Source organism: Typopeltis vanoorti, chromosome 19 (assembly GCF_054136105.1).
Source record: "Typopeltis vanoorti isolate ZY-2024b chromosome 19, IOZ_Tvanoo_1.0, whole genome shotgun sequence".
Lineage (NCBI taxonomy): Eukaryota > Metazoa > Arthropoda > Arachnida > Uropygi > Thelyphonidae > Typopeltis > Typopeltis vanoorti.
In genome coordinates, this window is record NC_143567.1 from 17,957,859 (window position 1) to 17,981,730 (window position 23,872).

General features: G+C 36.8%; 1 protein-coding gene across 2 annotated transcripts in view; it reads left to right on the plus strand.

The window, feature by feature from the left end:
- Vti1a (Vesicle transport through interaction with t-SNAREs 1a) overlaps positions 1–23,872 on the plus strand; it is a 135,296-nt gene that overhangs the window by 41,067 nt on the left and 70,357 nt on the right. For both annotated transcript variants that reach the window (XM_090409399.1, XM_090409400.1), the window contains exon 4: positions 20,478–20,561. In XM_090409399.1, coding sequence (XP_090265525.1) covers positions 20,478–20,561 — 84 coding nt within the window. The remainder of the gene's footprint in view (positions 1–20,477; positions 20,562–23,872) is intronic.

The window sequence follows — 23,872 nt, forward strand, 5'->3', positions numbered from 1 at the left end:
ACTTAAAAGCTAATATTTCAAATCATATTTCATATCAAATCACAGATCGAGATCCCACCAACTCACAAAAGAATAAGGTGTGCAAGTTAGTGAACAAAGTCACTTCTTGGCCAAAAGAAATTGTCAAAAAACTCAAACCCTTGCACGTTAAAACACCCAGAATATATGGTGCCCCTAAAATACACAAACAATGTACACCTTTGCATCCTATTGTAGATAGTATAAACAGTCCTGCATATAAACTAGCTAAACATTTAGCCAAATTACTAGCCACTTACACAAACAATTCTCCCTCTTTTATTAAAAATTCTATCCACCTGAAAAGTATTTTAGAAAACCACACCTTAAATAGTTCAGACCTAATGGTGAGTTTTGATATCACCTCATTATTCACTAATGTACCACTGATTGAAACACTTAACTTATTAAATTCACAATTTCCCCCAGATATAATTCAGCTATTTAGATTCACAGTACAGGTAGGTTATTTTACATGGAAAGGGAAAATATACAAACAATTAGATGGGAGAGTTATGGGTTTCCCCCCTCCCTAGCCAACTTCTACATAGAACATCTGGAAAAACTGGCTATCAACACAGCCACTCTCAAACCTGGTCTCTGGCTATGCTATGTTAATGATGTGTTTGCTATTTTGCCACATGGCCCAGACACATTGAATACATTTTTAGTGCATCTAAATAGCTAGCACCCTAAAGTCCACTTTACAATGGAACTAGAAGCCAATGACTGCCTGCCCTTCCTGGACACACTGATCACACGTCTTCCAGAAGGTTCCTTATAATTTTCGGTTTATAGAAAACCCACACACATACAGGGAGATACTTACACAAACAATCACACCATCACCCTTCGCAACAATATGGTGTCTTAAAAACACTAACCCATAGAGCTAGAGCAATCTGTTCCAGTGACGTTGCTCTCACCGCTGAACTTTCTCACCTACGTCACACCTTCTTGACCAGTGGTTATAATCCCCATAAGATAAATAACATACTAAATGCTACCCAGAAATCTTCTATCTACCACAGAAGACTACAACAAAACTATCACCATCCCATACATTAAAGGCACATCTGAAAAGATATCTAGGGTGCTTAACAAACACCAACTACGCACTGTATTTAAACCTTATGTGAAATTAGCAACTCTCATTCATTCACCTAAGGACAAATGCACTCCTTTATCACATCCAGGAGTCTATGAAGTGCCCTGTTCTTGCCATCAAGCCTACTATGGATAGACAGGAAGAACTGTGGACATCCGCCTCAGTGAACACAAAAAATATATCCGACACTTTCGCTATGGCAAGTTGGGTCTGGCAGACCATGCTTTGGATACCCCAGCACACAGGATCAATTGGAAAACAACTAAAGTAATGCACAGAAGCTTCTACAAGTCAGAGAGGTTGTTCCTGGAATCAACAGAAGCCTTAAAACATACTCCAAACCTTAACAAGTATGGCTGTATAAATCTACCCAAGATTTGGGAGACAGTCATCCTAAGACCAAATTAATATTTATTACTTTTATTTTATTTTATTTTTTTTCAAATTTTCTAAGACTATTATTTGAACTACTTTTTTTTTATTAACCTAGATGCAGTCCTATTAGGACTTTAGTCTTGTGTTGCACGCTGCAATTACTTATACTAGCCCCACTGTTACACCGGATTGTGGTTGTCTTGCATTTATATCAAACTTTGTGTTATGTGCTCTGAAGATGCTGGATATAATACCAGCGAAATATTAGCTTTTAAGTTAATAAATAGTTATTTTCTTATCCATCTGTGTTCATATCAATACCGTTAAATCTATTACAACATGTCTGACGAACACATAAGCCTATCCACGCGTATTAACCTGTTATATAATATCATCATTGATGCAAATTTTGCTTCTAATAGGGTCTCGGCACCTTTAAATGACGACTTTGGTTTTGGAAGTGGAGATTTCCATATTGTATAATATGTTAATTAATACTTAAGGATTTGACAACGTACACTAGAAATATAAATTAAATCAACTTTAATATATACTTTTTGATATTTCAGCAACGTCACGTTGCCATCTTCATGGGAACTTAAGATAAAGACACGTGCACACAAGTACTACATAACAGCAAATGAGAAACAAAGCGAGGAAGCTACCGTTTTCCTAAAGTCCTGATGGTACCCCCTGGCAGGCTATATTAGGTGTTCTTGGCCTTTTGGCTGAAGTTCTTCTGATGTATTTCCCAAATTTGGGGCAGTCTCATGCATCCAAATTTGTTGAGGTTTGGCATGTTCCTAAGGGCTGAGGCTGATTCCATGAATAGCCTTTCATATTTGAACTTGCTGCGATGTATTACTGTGGCTTTCTTCCACCTTATTCTGTGGCGAGTATCCAGAGCATGGTCTGCAAGCCCAGAGTGGCTGTCAATGTGAAGACTTCTTTCAATATACATGATAGGAAGGGAGAGAAAACAGGTGATCACCCTTTAAAATTGAGTAAGTGTTTGGTTGGGTAGGACTAGATTTTTTTTATTTTCTTATTGGAAGAGATTGGGGGGATGAAGATGGTTGGTATGGGTTGCCCGGAGTGACTGTGAGTGCTTTGTTGGTGAATATGTTCAAAGAGAGGTATGATAAGTATTGTGTGAATGATAATTTAGTGTAGGCCTCCCACAATGAATCTTTGACTCTGCCTGATAAAAGGGAAATAATCTTCATGTTACATATGCAGTTACTCTGTAATTTGAATATTTTTTTCGGTCTCTTATTACTTCAGTGCTATGGGAAAAATTGCTTCATTTATTCATCACACTTTATTATATTCTATTGTCCTCAATGGATAGAACTTGTATAAATGTATTACTAATTTTTATCAAGTGAACACAAGAAACTAATTAAAATTATACATACTGAACGGCTAAATTTTCCCAACTAAAATTTCTTATGTCTTAACTGCCATATTTTCTTTTCCTAGTTACTGAAAATATGGCAGGTAAGGCATAAGAACATCTGTATCTGTCAAATGTAGAAATTTGGAAATGCTGCTGCTGAGAGATATGAAAGTCAGCCTTTTGGTGGAGTGAAGCAAAGAAAATGATTTAAAGAATTTTTTTTTTCATGAATTACACTCGTGAATAGTAGTACCTTTGGTGAGCTTATGGGATTTTTTTTTTTTTTTTTTAAACGGGCATTAAATGTACCCATAACCAAGGTGGACACAAATCTCCTCCAGTTGGAGAGAGCAATCATGTAGTCTTGTTCTAGAAGGTGGCTAAACTGGAATTCTCTTCAAGAAAGGGTAACTATAAAGCTGGTAATTATGGACAGACTTAGGAGCCATCTTGTACCAGTGCCATTGCTTGAGAAGCTGCAAGGAAAGAATGTCAGTTTTGAATGGGAAGTGGGCAGGGATTGTTTAAGAGAAGCAATATCAGACTGCATACCACAGTTAGGAGAATAAACCAAATGGGGTTAAGTGGATGAGTAAGGATATAAAGCAAGAGGTGCAAAAAAAAAAGAAAAAAAAGAAAGAAAACATTGTGGAGGAAATATAAAGAAAAAGAGGATCAGCATACTTGTGAGCAGTACAAAGTGCAAGCAAGAAGGGTCACTACCATGGTAAGATAAGCCAAATCTGATTCTGAGAGAAAATTAGCTAAGCAGGCCAAAGTAAATCCAAAAGAGTTTTTTTGTTATATAGCAAGTAAAGAGAGCTTCTATAGCTCAGTCGGTATAGATGAAGCCCTTGGGTTGAAAAGACCTGGGTTCAATTCTCCTCAGTGATGTGAGGAACCTTTATCTGGTCTTTTTCGACTAAAAGTGAGTTAGCCGGTCTCATATGGAGGTAGGGGTTTTTTGCGCCTGGAAACTCTGGTTTTTCGTTCTCCAGAACAAGCAAACTGGCCCTTGAATACATGCTTCTACAGACATAGGACACCTCCAGGAATAAGGAGTAACCAACCTGTTCCATAGAATTTTGGTTCCGAATGCCTACACGGTAAAATGTGTAGGTCTATGCATGAGTGCATTAGATAGGATAGCAAGTAAAGAATTACTTTAATCTGTAGTGATGGCAGAAAGGTGACATGCTAAAGAAATAGTTGAGTTGCTGAGTGATCATTTTTGCAAAGGTGTATCATCCAGGTAGAGTATTTTACATTTGCTGATATGACAGTCTGATGTCAGAATTGAGGTAGATGAATAGGAGGTACTCACCATATTGAAAAATATCGATGTGAATACAGCAGTGGGATTGGATGGTGTCAGCCCATGTACTATGTGAATGTGCAAGAGAATTGGCAGTGCCACTAATGAACTTGTTCAGTCTGTGTCAGCTCCAGCAAGGTTCCAAGCAAGTGAAAAGAGATTAAGATTAGTTCCATTACATAAAGGTGGCTCCCAAGACAGAATTAGCAAATTACAGACCAATTAATATCTCAGGAGTGGTTGTTTAAGTATTGGAAAAGTTGGTTAAAGGTAAAATCTAGCAATGGGTGGATGGGAATACTATACTCTATGTTGGGCAGCATGGCTTTGTAAAAGGTAGGTCCTGCCTTAGTAATTTACTAATGTTTTATAATAGTGACAGCAAATTAGATAAAGGAAATGGCTATACTATGATTCTGCTGCACTATGTAAAAATATCTAACAGAATACTACATGGTAAACTATTACAAAAGTTAGAGCAAATGGGAACGGATATATAGCTGGTAGTATGGATGGGGGGGGGGGTCACTGACAGATGGACACCAGAGAGTAGTATATGGTGGAATGGAATCTAGAAGATTGGGAATGACTAGTGGAGTACCTCAGGGTTCTGTATTCTAGGGCCATTACTCTTTAATTTATATATGAATGATATATGGAATGATATATAGTGCATTTATAAAGGGAGGGGATATTCATTTGTTTGCTGATAATGCAAAACTGGATTGGGCAAGAGTTGAAGTTATGCAGATATCCTCTAGGGTGATTTAAATAAATAGCATTGTGGGTGAAGGATAATGATTAATTTTATGTTGTAAAATGTAAGGTTATGCACTTCATTTTGAAAAGGTTACATACTGTTATCACATTGATGGTATTGGATTGCAGAAACTGATGAGGCTAGGGACTTGTAATGGCAGACAAATAGGTGAAGTTCAGAGGGCATATTACAAAAGTTGGTAAAATAGCTCAAAGGATTGCTTGGCTGTTGAAAAACACACAAAAAAAAACATACAAAGGTAAAGAGGTTATTATTCCTCTTTACCCAAAGGTAAAGAGGAATAATAACCTCTTTACCTTTGTATCCTCTTTACTCACAGGTTTTGTGCACATATTTGGTACCTGAGTTTCTTAGGCATCAGGAGGTGGTAAGGAGAATTCAGAGACGAGTGATCATGCTGGTGATCACTCGTCTGGAGGTATGTAGAATGCTCCCTATGAGGTTAGGTTGAAGGTATGTGTGTGGGTTGCAAAGTTTAGTTGATTGGTGGAAAAGATGGAACATGATAGAAACTGATAAAATATTAAAGGAGTTTTATATGATTGACACAAAGGAAATTTTTAATATGTGGCAAATGGAGAGAGAACTAGGGGTCATCTATGGAAGTTGCATACAAGTGTGTGGACTAGATTTTTGTGTGGTGAATGAGTTGAATGGACTGCCAGAATTAGTTGCGAGTGCACTGACAGTGAATGAGTTTAAGGAGAGGTATGGTAGGTTTTGTGTGTATAAAAGTTAGTGTAGGTCTTCCACGATGAGTCTCTGGATTCCATAGATAATATCATATTATAATAATTATAATGTAGTGAATAGGACATTAATCTTATACAAGGCAATGAAATTCATCTTCCACTTAAAGATATTCGCAAACATACATGCCCACAGTAGAATTTGAACTTCTGGCGTGTTGGTTGGACAGTGCTCAAGTAAATGCATAAATGTAAGTCAGTACTGACTAGGATATTGGAGTATGAGGGCTAAGGATTACATAGAAGTGAACATGCATTTGATGGGGTGACCAAAGTGAGATGCAGCAGAAATGAAAGTAATGATGAATTGATTTGGTTGCATTAATGAGTGCAAGATAAAGTTAAGCTGTTAGAGGGGAGAAATGAAGAGGTGAAAAGAAATTGGAGCACTTGAGGAATAAATCATGGAGTGTGAAAGAGGAGCTTTGTTGATGTGAACTGAAGTGCTGGTGGGGAGGTATTAATGTATAAGAGTTAGAAATGGAGTGTTGTGTTGCTGTAATTCAAGAGGCAGTGTTTGCCTGTGGGAGGAGAAATCATAGTGTAATTTCGGTATTGAAGAGGCATTAGATGAGAGTGAGATAATAGTATTAGATGGTATGAATGGATGTAAAACAGATAAAGGGGAATGCCAGTTAAGTACCTGATTATAAGGTTTCATCTTTAGGCTGAATTAGGTCACTAGTGTCGCAAGAGAAGTAGCAGTGTGTAAAGAAGGCTCCCATTTCAGATAACATTTTTGGAATAATTAATTGTAAATAAGTGTGTGTTTATGAGTAAGCTGCTATAAAAGTTGTGAACTTGCAGTGTGTTTAAGTTTCCTTTCTTTTAGGCTTGCACGGTGATCTGAATGCATTTTGAAAATTATGGAGACAACTACCGTGTTTGAATAAAAACTTTAGTTTAATATAACTAAAATCTACAATTCGACGTTTCGACCTTTATGTCAAGGTCATCTTCTGGAGCATACAAATATACACAGGAACAAGCTGGTTCGTTAAAGACATTGACCAACCGCTACGACAATTGTTGGCCTGACATCTGGTGAAAAAAAAAAAAAAAAAAATGAAACATAAAAAATTGTACATCAACGCTAGAGTCCTATTATTTGTGTTGTCTACTATATACATATATTAACATCATTCCAGCCAGTTGGGGTGGAATTGTTTCTAATACTAGCGGATTGGCTAGAGTCCTGACTTATGTTGAATCTTTCATATTAGGTAGGCTGAATGTGTGCCATCCAGATCCTTGTAATTTTCATGCCATCTTTGTTATTGATATTTGGGTGGTTTATCAGGATTTTGCAGGATTCCTTAAATTTTCTTTCGTACCAGGTTTTTGTGTGGTGTAAAGAGCAGGTGCTTTTCCAGTTGATTTGGTGTTACGTGTTAAGTGCGTGGTCTGAGAGGCCTGCTTCACCATAATGGTTATATTTAATGTGTTCTTTCTCACATATAGGGATTGTCCGTCCTGTTTTACCAATGTACGGTAAGTTACAGGTGCAGCGGATGCAATAGACTCCAGGATGTGCTAATGGGAGGAGAGGATCCTTAGAGGAGCTGAATATGGTTTTAAGTTTAGTGGGTGGTTTAAAGGTGGCATTGAGGTTATAATGTTCTAGGATTCTGTTGACTTTTTCCGATAACCCTTTAATGTATGGGATAGCTATGGTTTTACTGTAATCTAGATTCGTTTTTGTTATAGTTTTATAGAGTATTTTATTGACAGTATTTTTGTTATAGCCATTATTTATGAATGTGTCACTAATGATTTTTAGTTCTTGTTTCAGGGCTTGCTGGTTAGAGCAAATAGTTGTGGCTCTGTTTTTAAGGGTGTTAATGACTCCATATTTTTGTGATGGGTGGTGGTATGAATTCGCATGTACGTATTTGGTCAGTGTGTGTTGGTTTTCGGTAGACCGTGAAGGATAGACTGCCTGAAGGAAGACGTGTAACTAGTGTGTCTAAGAACAGGAGCGAATTTTGGTTTGCGATTTCGATGGTAAATTGTATGCGTTCGTGTTGTTTGTTTAGGTGGCTGAGGAATGTGTTTAGCGTTTGTCGCCCGTGCGGCCAGATCGCGAACACGTCGTCAACGTATCTGAGCCAGACTGTCGGTCGTAGCGTGGCGGAATCAAGAGCCCTTTGCTGAAAGGTTTCCATGTAGAAGTTAGCGATTGGGGGGATAGTGGTGAGCCCATGGCTGTACCTTCTTTTTGTAGGTAGAATTTGTTTTGCCACATGAAGTAACCGGACTTTAGTACGTGGGCAAAGAGGGCCGTAATGTTGGGCGGAAATTTGTTCTGTAATAGGAGAATTGTGTCATTGATGGGGACATTAGTGAAAAGGGCAGAAACGTCAAAACTGACTAATAATATCATTTCCATGGATGATCTGAATCCTTTCTTTTAAGATCATCCATGGAAATGATACCCACAAGCACTGCAATCGCTATGGTAAGCTAAAGATTCGTATTTCTCTCTTGATCAATCGGCTGGCCTTTTTATAAAGATGCAGAGACAATAACCTTATTCCGATCTGCATCAGGCTAAAAAAGAAATTTACGTCCACTAAGGCACTCCGTATCTATGACCGCACAGAAAAAGCAATGCTTAGAGAACAGATTCAAACAGCCCGCCAAAACCTAGCTACAACACAAAATCTGGTTTCTAAATTACAATCAGAACTATCGAGCTATGTTAATCCAGACATTCTACAAACACTTGAAAGAATTACTGACAATTCAGCCAAACATACCTTGGAAAAGAATAAAGAAAAACTCAAGAAAAAATTCCACAGTTTGAACCAATGGCAAAATATGGCAGCCAATCACAGGAATCCATCCAATAGGACTTCCTCCCCGATAAACAACAATGAACAACAAACAAGGGAGACAAGGAGCGACCAACCACCGACAAGCAAGAACCATGTGATTAACCTATCAAGCCACACCCTGAACAACGGCGAACTTACGCTACTAAATAAAGAACTGAACTATGCAATAGCACCTAAAAAGGTAAACAAATTGGATTTTATCTACCACATTGAAAGAGGCATCAGATCCCTCTTTCAATGTGGTAGATAAAATCATATAGAATGTGGTAGATAAAATGGTAGATAAAATAGCAGATAAAATATGACTAGAAACCAGTAATGTCCTAAATACCAAGAAAACCATACAGAACAACCTAACAAAAACAGAATTAGCAGCAATCAAATCATTAAAAGCCAAACAAAATATAATAATAACGAAAGCAGATAAAGGCAGTGCCACTGTTGTCCTTGACAGGTCAACATACATACTTCAAATGAACCAACTAGTAACCGATAACAACACACATAAAATGGTAAATTATAACCCAACAAAAAGGATAAAGGATAAAACAGAAAAACTACTAAAGTCCGTCACTTCTTGGCCACCAGACACGGTTAAAAAATTCAAACCCCACTACGCCTGCCCCCCCATATTATATGGGGTTCCGAAAATACACAAACAAAATGTGCCCCTTCGACCAATCATGGAAGGAATAGACAGTCCCAATTACCACCTAGCCAAGAAATTAGTGGCAACACTCAAGGAGTTGGTAGGTCATTCCCCCTCCTACATAAAAAACACACAACACTTTATAAACAAAATCAAAAACATAACACTCGACAAAGACGACTTATTAGTCAGTTTTGACGTTTCTGCCCTTTTCACTAATGTCCCCATCAATGACACAATTCTCCTACTACAGAACAAATTTCCGCCCGACATTATGGCCCTCTTTGCCCACGTACTAAAGTCCGGTTACTTCTTGTGGCAAAACAAATTCTACCTACAAAAAGAAGGTACAGCCATGGGCTCACCACTATCCCCTCAATCGCTAACTTCTACATGGAAACCTTTGAGCAAAGGGCTCTTGATTCCGCCACGCTACAACCGACAGTCTGGCTCAGATACGTTTGTGACGTGTTTGCGATCTGGCCGCACGGGTGACAAACGCTAAACACATTCCTCAGCCACCTAAATAAACAACACGAACGCATACAATTTACCATCGAAATCGAAAACCAAAATTCACTCCCGTTCCTAGACACACTAGTTACACGTCTTCCTTCAGGCAGTCTATCCTTCACGGTCTACCGAAAACCAACACACACTGACCAATACATACATGCGAATTCATACCACCACCCATCACAAAAATATGGAGTCATTAACACCCTTAAAAACAGAGCCACAACTATTTGCTCTAATCAGCAAGCCCTGAAACAAGAACTAAAAATTATTAGTGACACATTCATAAATAATGGCTATAACAAAAATACTGTCAATAAAATACTCTATAAAACCACAACAAAAACGAATCTAGATTACAGTAAAACCATAGCCATCCCATACATTTATCGGAAAAAATCAACAGAATTTCTACAACATTATAACCTCAATGCCACCTTTAAACCACCTACTAAACTTAAAACCATGTTCAGCTCCTCTAAGGATCCTCTTCTCCCATTAGCACATCCTGGAGTCTATTGCATCCGCTGCACCTGTAACTTACCGTACATTGGTGAAACAGGACGGACAATCCCTATACGCAAGAAAGAACACATTAAATATAACCATTATGGTGAAGCAGGCCTCTCAGACCACGCACTTAACACCTTACACCAAATCAACTGGAAAAGCACCTGCTCCTTACACCGCACAAAAACCTGGTACGAAAGAAAATTTAAGGAATCCCGTGAAATCCTGATAAACCACACAAATATCAGTAACAAAGATGGCATGAAAATTCCAAGGATCTGGATGGCACACATGAAAGATTCAACATAAGTCAGGACTCTAGCCAATCCGCTAGTATTAGAAACCATTCCACTCCAACTGGCTGGAATGATGTTAATATATGTATATAGTAGACAACACAAATAATAGGACTCTAGCGTTGATGTACAATTTTTTTTTTTTTTCCAGCAGAGGTCAGGCCAACAATTGTCGTAGCAGTTGGTCAATGTCTTTAACGAACCAGTTTGATTGTAGTATAGCTTGTTCCTGTGTATATTTGTATGCTCCAGAAGATGACCTTGACATAAAGGTCGAATTGTAGATTTTAGTTATATTAAACTAAAGTTTTTATTCAAACACGGTAGTTGTCTCCATAATTTTCAAAGTGTTTAAGTTTGTTTATGGATTCATTAAATTAGAGCTTAGTATAGTAACTAGTGAAGGAAAAATGCTGGTGGCTTTGTCCATGCAGGAATTTAATTTTGATTTCAGTTGTTTTGTGAAATGTGAGGTATGCTATATGTATTCGTCCAATTATATAGATAAATTATAGATATGTAAGGCGGATGGAAGGAGGATGTGTGTTAAGTGTGAGCTGAATGAGGTCTTGATGAGTGCTAATGTGTCAATAACTGAAAGTGTTAGTAGCGAGAATACCACGAGTAGGATGAGTGCTCATCTGATAGAAAAGAGGGATGATGTAAAAGAACAGCGAAAAAACAGTAAAAAAGTTTTGAAAAAGAGAAAGAATGATCTGATAAACTTAACAGTCGATGGTAAGAAGCTAAGATGGCTAGACTCGCTGATATTCGTTTGCACTTGTCACTGCACGTAACAAGTGAATCTGACCCTGCTCGTTGAGCAGTGTCACTACAGATAAATTGTATGCTTAAAATTATTTGCAATCGTGCGTTATTTCTGTGAGATACGAAACTTTTATTATCGATGTGTATTATATCGTGGTGAGGGTGAAATATTTTTGGTAAATCTTATTTTATTCAGTTAAAATAACATAATTATTTATTTATTATAAACACAAGGCTGAATTATGACGAGTGTCACTGTTGAAAATATGAAAAGAATAATCTTTTCTCAATTATTGTTACACGAAACAAATGCTCTGCGATCTAACGCAGTGTTGGAATGTCGAAACCAACACTGCTCGTTGAGCAGTGTCTCTACAGATGTATCGTATGCTTGTGAGCATTATTTTTGTGAGATACAAAACTTTTATTATTGGTGTGTGTTCATAGTGAGGGTGAAATATTTTAATAAAGCAATTTTTTAATATATAAATTTACTTCTTAATAAATTGGTTACTGATTAGGAAAAAATGAATTATTTTGTATATGCAGCATCTCTATCATGCATATACTATCATGCAGAGAAATGCATATACAGCATGTATATGCATTTCTCTATCGTCCAGTGGCGGCCAGTTTTCACTGGCCGCCACTGGACGATAGAGAAAGAGTTATGCCCATATAAGGTAGAGATACAAGAGGGAAATAGTGCCAGTGGTTTTCAGGCAGTATGATGTGAAATAGAGGTGATGGAATGAAATTCTTAGTTGGATAGTGTTATAGACCTGATAACGGGGATGGTAGTGATCATGAAATGTATAATCAGATTAGCCAAGCAAATAAGAAAAGGGTGATCATTTTAGGCAATTTTAATGATGGAAATATAGACTGTAATGATGAGATAGCAACTGGAAGTAAAGAAAATGAGTTTTGGGAGTTTTAGCAGGACAACTGCCTCAGGCAGTAGGTAACAGAAGGCACGCGAGAATTGAGGGTCTTGGATTTTATCCGTTCATCAGAGGATGTAATTATAAATGAGGTGTCAAATCAACCTCCAGTTGGTTAGAGTGACCATGACATCATTACCTGTGTTGTTGCCATCAGTGTGAGGACCTGTATGAGGAAAGGGTATATATATGTTGAGCTACAAGGCTGGTGATTATGAGGAGCTCAGGAGACAGCTTGCAGGTGTAGCATGGAATGAGAAGTTAACTGAAAAGGTGAACAATGCAACTTGGGAGATATTCAAGAACTGTCTAGTAGAAGCAATATCTAAATGTATTCCAAGGGTTCAGAAGGTTAAATAAGGTAGATGTGAAATGGATGAATGAAGAGATTAAGCATGCGATACATAGGAAAAAGGCATTATGGAGGCAGCATAAGAGGAGTGATAATAATCAATTCTTATTTGTTCATTGCAGTCCTCATGGATTGCAATGAACAGGCAAGAAAGATGACCTAGTTGGTAAGGTAACAAAAGTGAAAAGTGAGCAGCAGTTAGCTAATGAAGCCAAAACGAATCCTAGGGAGTTCTTTCGATATGTGGCCAGCAAAAAAAACAAAAAAAAGAATGATTATGGAAGGATTACATTGATTGGAGAAAATGGTATAAGAAGAATTGTTGCAGAAGATATATTAGAGATACTTAATGAGCAGTTCATAAAGGTCTTTCATTCTTGCGAATGTGACATCATGGAGAGTTTGAGAGCAGTTGATGATGAGAAGAGACTGACTGTAAGTGAGCAAGAGGTGTATGGGGAAATTGAGCAATATTGTTAATAAGGCTGTGGGACTTGATAATATATCACCACATGTTTGGAAGAAATGTGAATCTTGCATTGGGTCAAGTTCCAAAGGAATGGAAGGATGGCAAGATTGTGTTACTTCATGAACTCAAGCATGAAATTATAGGCCCATCTGTGTGTCAAATTTGGTTAAGGTGTTGGAGAGGCTGGGGAGAACCAGGATCCAGAATTGGGTTGACAACAATGGTATTATCTTTGATGGACAGCATGGATTTGCTCAAGGGAAGTCATGTTTTAATAATCTATTTACTTATTACAATATGGTGATGGCTTCTTTGGACAGAGGAGAGATGCTCAGTATATACTTAGATTTTGCAGTCTTTTGATAGATTACTGCATGATGAGTTGATAGTCAAACTAGACTGGATGGAGTTGGATATTAGACTAGATCAGTGTTTTCCAAATGGTGGGTCATGACCCGGCACCGGGTCACCTAAAAAAACTCTCAAAAACCTTGGTGTTTCATTTTTGGGTTTTCTTTTTTTCAAAAAACTCTAAAATACAAGGAAATAGCGTTTAATCGGGACTAATGAATAAATAATTTAATTAATAGAGACGAAAAACGCTCTTTGTTCATGGTAAAGTAGCTCAACTAATGGTGAGTCTACGCGGCAGCGACTGCGTCACCAGCCGATTCGTTTGGTGGTCTGGCGTTTGTTTTACTCACCTGCCACGTACCCACTTTGCTTGTTCAGTTTGATTTAAGCATCGAGAGAGAGTGTATTTTTTTTGTATTTACTGATTACATGTACCTTGCCCAGTGGGTTCGGCTGAACAACCGTAATTATTATAATTGCTTCTAAATAATTTATTTCATTCTTTCTTCATCTCGCTTGCCATTACCCATTTAACGATGAATAAATGGATAATTAAACAACAAACAAACAATGTGGCGGTTACAAACTCTTCCATTAGCACCAATGAACAGTTGAGTGACATGCAGCCGGACACAAGTTCTGAGAACAGCACTAACAAACGGCCACACAATGTGTTGTCTACTACTCTTACAAAAAAGATGTACTGAACCGACAGTATTCTGAAGATTACATCAAGGGTGCTGATGACAAACCATTATGTGTTATTTGTTGTGCTGCACTTTCAAACGAGTCCATGAGACCTTCAAAGTTGAAGCAACATTTGGAAGTTCAGATGTTTCTTCAAAGTTGAAGAAACATCTGAACTACAGTAATAAGCCGATAGATTTCTTTATAAATAAAAAGAGAGAGAACTAATAGCTACCAAGAAGACTATGTCTTCGAATATTTCTCAGAGAGCTCAGTCTGAAAACTTCGTAATGGCTTCTTATGAACTATCAAAATTAATTGCTGAAACTGGTTATCCTCACACAGTTGCTGAGAAATTAATAGTTCCAGCAATGAAAATGTTAGCGTCTCGAATATGTAATAAAAAAACAGAACCAAGGAAATATGCTGACGCTATCAAATAACACAGTGAAGCATAGAATCATGGAGATGCTAGATAATATCGAAGAAACTGTTGTAGGTCACTTGAAAGAGTGCAATTTTTTTTCCTGGCAAGTCGATGAAAGTACAGACATATCAGACAATGCTAATTTAATGTGCTTTGTGAGATACGATTGTGAAAATACAACACACAGAATTTCTTTTTTGTAAACCTCTGACAAGAACAACAGCTGAATAAATTTTTAATTTGATTGCAAATTACATCAGTGAAAAGGGCATTGAATGGAAGAAATGTGGTAGACTGAGTAGCGATGGAGCCTGCGTAATGGCAGGTGCACATACTGGACTTTTTCCGAAGTCCAGTATGTGCACCTACAATGCACCCATACACCAGACTGTGTATGGGTGCATTGTAGCCATTGCTTTTAAATGCAATTATGCAAGAGTGTGTACAATTTATAAACTTTATAAAATCTTGTCCATTGAATTCAAGAATATTCTCTGCATTGCGCAAAGAAATGGAGAGTGAACATGAACATCTTTTACACTGCGAGGTGCAATGGCTGTCAAGAGGGAATGTTTTAAGAAGCCTTATTGAAATGAAGGATGAAGTTTTAATGTTCTTAGACTAACATCCCCCAACGGCTAGGGATGTAATATTTGAATTTAAAGACTGTTTTCATGATGTCAATTGATTAATCGAGGTTGCCTACCTTTGTGACATTTTTGATTTTTTGAATAATTTAAATCTGACATTACAAGGTAGCAATGTAACTTTTTTTAAAGTGCAAGAGAAGGTGGAAGCTGCAACAAAAAAACTCAATTTGTGGTCCCATCGCGTGGAAGCAGGGAATTACAAATCTTTTGCAAAGCTAACAGAATTACAAAAAGAGTATAATATGAGTTCCATGCCAGATGAGATTTCAGCTGTTATCAAGGAACATATGCTAGGACTGCAGGCAAGTCTGAAGGAATATTCCCTCCCCCCCCCAATCAACAAAGCATGGATAAGGAACCCTTTTACAGTGACACAGAATCTGAGACAGAATTGCCGAATTCAGATATTAAATCTATAATTGAACTGTTGTGTGATACTGCACTCAAAGACATCTTCAACACAACACCACTGATATTGTGTTGATTTTTGGCTGTCTTGCCATCAGGAGTACTCAGTTTTAGCAGAAAAGTAATAAAATTTCTAATGCTTTTTTGTCATAACCTATAAGTGTGAAACAGGCTTTTCAATACTGTTTAAAGAATAAATATAGAAACTTATTGGAAGTCGAACCGGATTTAAGAATAAAGTTATCTTTTCCTCCAAACCTGAAGTTTCTAGTTAACAAACAACAGCATCACACTTCTCATTAATAAATTAGTTTATTAATTCATTTCTTTATATTTTTGTAAGAGTAAATGCTTCTTTATTATAATAATAATAAATGAAAATTCTATGAACATTCAAATCTGTTTTATTTTACCTACTGGCCATAAAAATTTTAGTGGGTCACGAAGATGAAGTATTAAAATAACCGGGCAATGGGAAAAAAGGTTTGGGAAACCTTGGATTAGATCATTAAATTGGAGACTGGCTATCTGATAGGTATCAGCGAGTTGTATATAGGGGAGCAATATCCTGGAAAATGAAAGTCGCTAGTGGTGTGCCTCAAGGGGTCTGTTTTACTGCATTGTTATTTAAGCTGTATATTAATGATATTGGCAAAGATTTGGATGGGGATATTCAGTTGTTTGCAGATGATGCAAAGTTGGAATGAACTATGAAGAGTAGAGAAGATGTTGTGGCCTTCAAGAAGACTTGAGTAGATTGAGTGAATGGGAATGCCAGTTTACTGTTGCAAAATGTAAGGTTTTAAACTTTGGGAAACAAAGATGGGATTTAGAATTTATGCTTGGTGGGGATATATTGTTGGAGGTGGAGGAAATAAGAGATCTTGGGGTGATAGTGGATAAGGATCTAAAATTTAGAGGAAGCATTGCCAAAATTGTGAGGATAACACGAATACTTCTGGGAATGATGCGGAGAACACTGACTTGTAGAAGTAAGGAGATTCTTGTACCATTATATAAGGCTCTGATTAGGCAGTATGGATACTGTGGATAGATTTGATCACCTGGTTTTCAAAAGGATGTAAGAGATATTGGAAAGGGTCCAGAGGCGACTGTCTAAGGTAGTTTCACACTAAACATGGTATCTGATCAGATGAAGCTCGTCTTCTCTATAGCAGTTTTAAATATGAATGCCTCTTCAAAGAAAGTTGCAAAGCCCTTTTACATCAACTAAATCTGAATCAGAACGATTGTCTCACTCTCCCAAAATCTTGGGAGATTCTCATTTTATGTAACCATCAAAAATAGTTTTTAATGATATTATTTATTAATATTAATTTCTAGCATGCGCAGCAGTGTTTAATTGGTAAACCACTGATTGTTGTATATATCTTGTATTTACATTTCTTTGATTTGCTTGTTTCAGTGCACTGATGATGTACTGTTATTTTCAGTACAAAATATCTGTAGTTTCATTTCATTAACGTTAATTACTGTGGTTGTGAGAAGCGGGGTTTTTTGCATGCAGATTTGTGAATGATTAGAATGCATTGCCTGAGAGGGTGCTGTCTGCAGAGAATTTGAGTCTGTTTAAGTTGCATTATGATGAGCTGCGTGTATGACAAAAGGACCTACTAGATGAGTTTTTGACTCCATGTGGTCTTAGGGTAATAATAATAATAGATGGAAAGTTGTGAATTTTGTTGGTGGAATTATATTAGAAGAGATGGAGGCAGCACAATTATATTAGAAGAGATGGAGGCAGCAGGTAGTTAAAAGTTCTAGGAACACAGTGGAGTGATGATGCCTCTTAGACTGCTACAAAGGTGAGGATATTGATCAGCAGAAATAATAATGTGGTTGTTCCATTGTATACAGCTTTGAACAAAATTACTTCTAGACTACTCTTACTTGTATTTCCAGAGATGATGGAATCATCTCTGGAAATACCAATGGTACAGAGATTGTTATCTATCTCTGTACTCTTCTATTATGATATCTAGACCTTGGAATGTCTGATGTGAGGGTAGATTGAGGAATATGATTACAGAATTTGATAGCTATGAAAGGTGATATGATTGAAACATAATGGAGAGGATCTTACTAGACTGAGATAATGGAGAGATTTTCCAGAGAGTAGAAAAGGGGAGGGGCATGGCAAGAGGACAAGATCATTTCTGAGGAGATGGGTTTGTGCACAGAATTTTTGTCTTAGTGTGTAGAATGCATTAATTGAGACTGTGGTGAATTGAAGATAGTGAATGATTTTTGAAATGTTGTATGATACAGTCTTCTTCAGAATTAGTGTATTATTTGTCAGCTCCGTATTTTTTTAAGGAAATTACAACATAGATTAATATTAACTATAATAAATGTAATTAATAATTCCAATATTTTGGCAAAGTCAAATTGCCCATCATGGAACAAAATATAAGATACATAAGATTCCCTTCCTACAAGGTGTGTAGGAAGGGAAGAATGTTGTCATTTTCTTTCTTTAATGTGAACCGGACCCCCCCCCCCCCTTACACACACACCAATAGATACATTCACAAACAGTCGCATCACTCCCACACACATCTTCTCAACAGTATGAAATTATTAAAACTTTATTTAACAAGGCTAAATTAATTAGTTCAGATAACAGTGCCCTCCCTATTGAACTTGACTACCTTCACAAAATCTTCATAGCCAATGGCTCCAATTCCTACCATATCCAAAAAATATTAAAATCTCAAACCCACACACTCTCCATAACAGACTACACCAAAGCTATCATTATTCCATATATCCAAGGAACATCTAAAAAAACTATCAAAATTTCCACCAAGGACCAGCCACAGTCCCTAGACCTTCCAGGTGTCTATCAGTTCCCTTGTGGTTATAAACTGTCTTACCTATGGCCAAATGGTCAGGACAGCCAATATCAGAATTGCTGAACATAAGGACTATGTTCATTTCCATCACTACATCCACTCAGGACTTGCTCACCATGCTTTGGACATCCACCATAGAATATGCTGTAAGAAAGCAACTTTATACTCCATTGTAGCAAATATGAATACGAAAGACTTTTTTGTTGACCTAGCCCTTTCAGGTGTTTTTATCAGTTCCCTTGTGGTTGTAAACTGTCCTAATATGGCCAAATGGTCAGGACAGCCAACATCAGAATTGCTGAACATAAGGACTATATCCATTTCCATCACTGCATCCACTCAGGACTTGCTCCCAATGCTTTGGACATCCACCATAGAATATGCTGTAAGAAAGCCACTTTATACTCCATTGTAACAAATATAAATACGAAAGACTTTTTGTTGAATCTACTTCTGCTTTAAGAAAAACTACCCTAACCTCAACTAATTTTGTTGCATGAAACTGCCCCAAATTTGGGAAAACTCTCATCCTCTGTATTTCTGCCCAACAGCCAAGGACGCCAAGGGGGGGGGGGGGGCACTGTTTAGGACTTTAGGCTTACTCTCAGTTGACATGCTTCATCTTCATTATTTAGTGTAATGCCTGTGTGCATGTATGTTATTATATTTTGTTCTGTGATGATGGCAATTTGACTTTGCCAAAATATTGACAATATTAAATTTATTTTAGTTAATATTAGTCTACGTAGTAATTTGCTTGAAAAATACAGTTATGAATAGCCAATGTATAAGCCTTACCACCAGACTTATTTAATATTTTGGTCTTCTATAGGACTTCTGACCAAATCAGTCCTTCTAGAATTGGAAGGGATAGGCTAGCAAAACAGATGTTTGATCTATCTAATGCCTGTTTCGCTAACCTTTACTCTTTTCCATTCTGTTCAAGTGACCATACTTTAGATTAGATCTCCTCAATCTTGAATGCTGACAATGACAAGTTCCATCTTAATATCTTTATTTTTAATACTATTCTGCCATTGATACTATCTGTTCACAATCCCTTTTTCTCAGAAATCTCATATCTGTGGGCTTTGATCAAGAACTTTATTCCTAATCCAGTTCTCAGGTTCATAACGTAAAGCTTGTTTGAATACTGTCTATCTACATCTTGATAACTTATAAATAAACTAATATTACTGATATACAATAACACAGTGATTATATGCTAATATTCAGCTTATTTCTAATCTGTAGAATAATAATAAGTTAAAGCAGCAGAAAATGTGCATTTAGGCATGATTTACAGAAAATTAAGTTTGTAATTTGCAGGTTTTGCTTTTTTAAAAAAAGTGCTAATACATTATTACTTACCATGAAATTTTATTTTGTCATTTAAATAAGAAATTCATTTTCTTCATTCTTCAACCATCTTAATTTCTTTGTACTTCAGAAATTAATATTTCACTCTTGAATGCTGACAATGACAAGTTCCATCTTAATATCTTTATTTTTAATACTATTCTGCCATTGATACTATCTGTTCACAATCCCTTTTTCTCAGAAATCTCATATCTGTGGGCTTTGATCAAGAACTTTATTCCTAATCCAGTTCTCAGGTTCATAACGTAAAGCTTGTTTGAATACTGTCTATCTACATCTTGATAACTTATAAATAAACTAATATTACTGATATACAATAACACAGTGATTATATGCTAATATTCAGCTTATTTCTAATCTGTAGAATAATAATAAGTTAAAGCAGCAGAAAATGTGCATTTAGGCATGATTTACAGAAAATTAAGTTTGTAATTTGCAGGTTTTGCTTTTTTAAAAAAAGTGCTAATACATTATTACTTACCATGAAATTTTATTTTGTCATTTAAATAAGAAATTCATTTTCTTCATTCTTCAACCATCTTAATTTCTTTGTACTTCAGAAATTAATATTTCACTCTTGACATGAAATAATGATGTGAATTATTTCAGCAAAGAGCAAAAATAGCTTTCAGTGATGAAGTCTACACAAGGGAAGAGTTATTTGGAGATGATAGTTCACTTATAGAAGATCAGGTAAGACCTCAGTCTCTCTCTAATACATAGTTAATAGAAATTAAAATAGTTAAGTCTGTTTTATATAGTGTGAGAGGAGTGAATTGTACTTGGTTTATTTTCACATTTCTTAATCTTCATCTGGATATAGAGGATAGAAAATAAAAATTTGAGTATTTTCTCTTAACTTCTCCTCTATAAAATAGCAATTGTAAAATATAAATAGCTTAGTTTATATCAGTTCTCATATTATAGATATGAGAACTGATATATAATGTTATAGAGGAAAACCATTAGAGTGAACTCATTCACTATGACAAATCATAGTGAATTTAAAACTTTGAATTTAAATATCTTTAATGAATTTAAACTTTGAATTTGTCATAGTGAATTTAAAAATTCACTATGACAAATCACAAGATAGTCTTGGTATCAAAAGCACCATGTATCATGCTATTAAAATATGCTGTTTTTATACTTGCAACAGCCATCATGAATTTTAGTTTATTATATATGCCACTAATCATAATCATTGGAGAGTGCATAAGTTTTGATGTTGGTTGACTTATAAATATGTTGGCCTGGTTGGCCTAGTGATTAGCATATCCGCTCTCCAGCGAGTTCGAATCCCTCCGTGGGCATGGAGGTTTGTATAATTGTGAAAATACTAGTGGCGGTGGGGGGACAGATGGTGCTGGTGTAGATGATGATGGTGGTTACGGTTTGTTGGTGGATTGTGAGTGGTGGAGACAGAGTTGTAGAATAGGTGCCCTCCCTTGATGAGTCCTTGGACTCCCTGAAGGTGTCATGTAATAATAAATAAACCTAATGTGAGAGAGGAGCTGTTTGTTTATGACTTCAGACATAATTTTATTGCAAATATGCTTCAGGATTTGGCTATTTCAGATTTTCATTAGCTGGGTTAATGCTTGCGCATTTTGTCCTGACTGACCTTAATTATTATCAAACTGGTGACAATAAAAAAAAAAACACTTTGATCAAAAATTAGATTAGGATAAAAATTAGATCTACTTCCTTCCCTTGTTGAAGGAAGCAAACGTCAGTGAAAACACACTGAAGCTTCTAAAATTGCAGATAATTACACCAGAATTTGGTGTGTAGCATGCTAATATTGTCGCCATTACTTTTCATCCTTGATGACATAATTTATGACAGAAACATATTTAAAGCACACACCTTTGTCTCTTCCTTCCCCTTTCTCCACATAAATGCAAATAGAATCTATTATAGTCAGATCTCTCTCTGGTAAATTCATAAGATCCAAAAGAACGATCAATTATATCATTATGCTGACTTATATATACAAATTCTTCATATAACTATAGGAATATATTGTTATTGTGAATTTCCTTTAAAATTGCATTGATGCTATGGGACTGCAGTTGGGACTTTCAGCACTATGTTATAATAAATAAATTAAAAAAAAACATATATTATATAGAAGGCATTTGAACTATAAATATTTTTCAAGTTTTAGCAGGCATTATCAAATTCCTGATATGAACACTGGGGGTGATTATGATAGTACTGTGCGAAAATTTTACATCATAACCAATTTCATACGACACGTTTCCTCCAAATTAATCTATCATGATAAAATACTCGTAGACAGGCTTGTATGTTGGTTATGTATTACTAAATCACTAAAGGAATTGAACAATGTAGATACGAATATAAATTAAATTACATTTTAATAAATATTTCCGATATTTCGGCAACGTCACGTTGCCATCTTCAAAAGGAACTTACAAAAGAAGGCACGTGCACATAGGCAATACAACACAGTAACTGAGAATGAAGAGATGAAGCTATTGATCTCCTAAAAGTCCTGATGGTGCCCTCTAGCAGGCTAAGTAGGTGTTCTTGGCCATTGGGCTGAAGGTCTGCTGATGTAAGCCTCCCAAATTTGGGGCAGTCGCATACAACCAAATTTGTTGAGGTTTGGAGAGTTTCTTAGGGCTGAGGCTGATTCCATAAATAGTCTTTCGAATTTGTATTTGCTACGGTGTATTACTGTAGCTTTCTTCTACCGTATTCTGTGGCGTGTATCCAGATCATAGTCTGCATGACCAGAATGGCTGTACTTGTGAAAACGGATGTAGTCCTTGTGTTCAGAAATTCTGATATTCGCTATCCTGCCTGTTTGGCCAAAGTAAGACAGTTTACAACTGCAAGGGACCTGGTATACACCAGGTAGGTCTAGAGGAAATGTTGGTCTTTAGTGGAGTGGATAAGGGATGCCAATTTTTTGTAAGGCCTGTAACAGGAGGTCAGGTCATGTTTTTTTTAAGATTTTGGTAATTTTTTCCAAGGTGCCTCGGATGTAATGAATGGTGATGGATTTAGAGTAATCCTTGTTATGGAGAGGGGGGGGGGGGCTGTGGCTTGTAGGTTTTAATATTTTTTGGATTTTTTTGGGGTGGTAGCCATTGGCTGAGAAAGTGTTGAGGATGTGTTTAGTTCAGTGTTTAGGGCCATGTCGTTAGAACAGATTAGTTTAACCCTGTTGTATAGTGTTTTCACCACTCCGTATTGTTGTGTGAGTGGGGGGGGGGGGGGATTGTTGGTGAATGTATGGGTTTTCTATAAACTGAGAAAACCAAGGTTCCATCACGCTGGCAGGTGGCTAGTGTGTCTAGGAAAGGGAGGCTGTTGTTTTCCTCTTTTTCCAGGGTGAACTTGATTCTGGGGGTGTTGGTTGTTTAAGTGTGTTAAGAAGGAGAGGAGTGTTTCAGAGCCATGTGGCCAAATAGCGAACACATCATCAACGTAACGAAGCCATATGGTTGGTTTTTGTGGGGCAGTGGCTAAGGCTTTTTCTTCAAAGGTCTCCATTAAGAAATTGACCAAAGGTGGGGAGAGTGGTGAATCCATGGCTGTCCCCTCTATTTGTTTGTAGAATTTTCCCTGCCAAACGAAATAGCCTGAGTTCATTGTGAACTGAAATAGGGCTGATATCAGGAGAAAATTTAGCTTGGATTAGCTCTAAAGTTTCCTTGAGTGGGACATTTGTGAATAAGGAGGAGACATCAAAGCTGACCATTATGTCAGTATGTTGGAGTGTAAGGTTTTCTATACTAGCTTTGAAGTGGGCTGAGCTTTTTATGTGTGATGGTGTGTTGCCAGTATAGTGTGCGAGTTCTTTGGCCAAATGTTTAGCCCTTATTTGTATGTGGGGGAATCAATGCCATCTACTATGGGACGTAATGGCACATTTTCTTTATGTATTTTTGGGAGTCCGTAAATAGGGGGAGGGGTATAGAGTTAAACGGCTTTAATCTATTGGTAACTTCTACAGGCCAAGAAGTGAC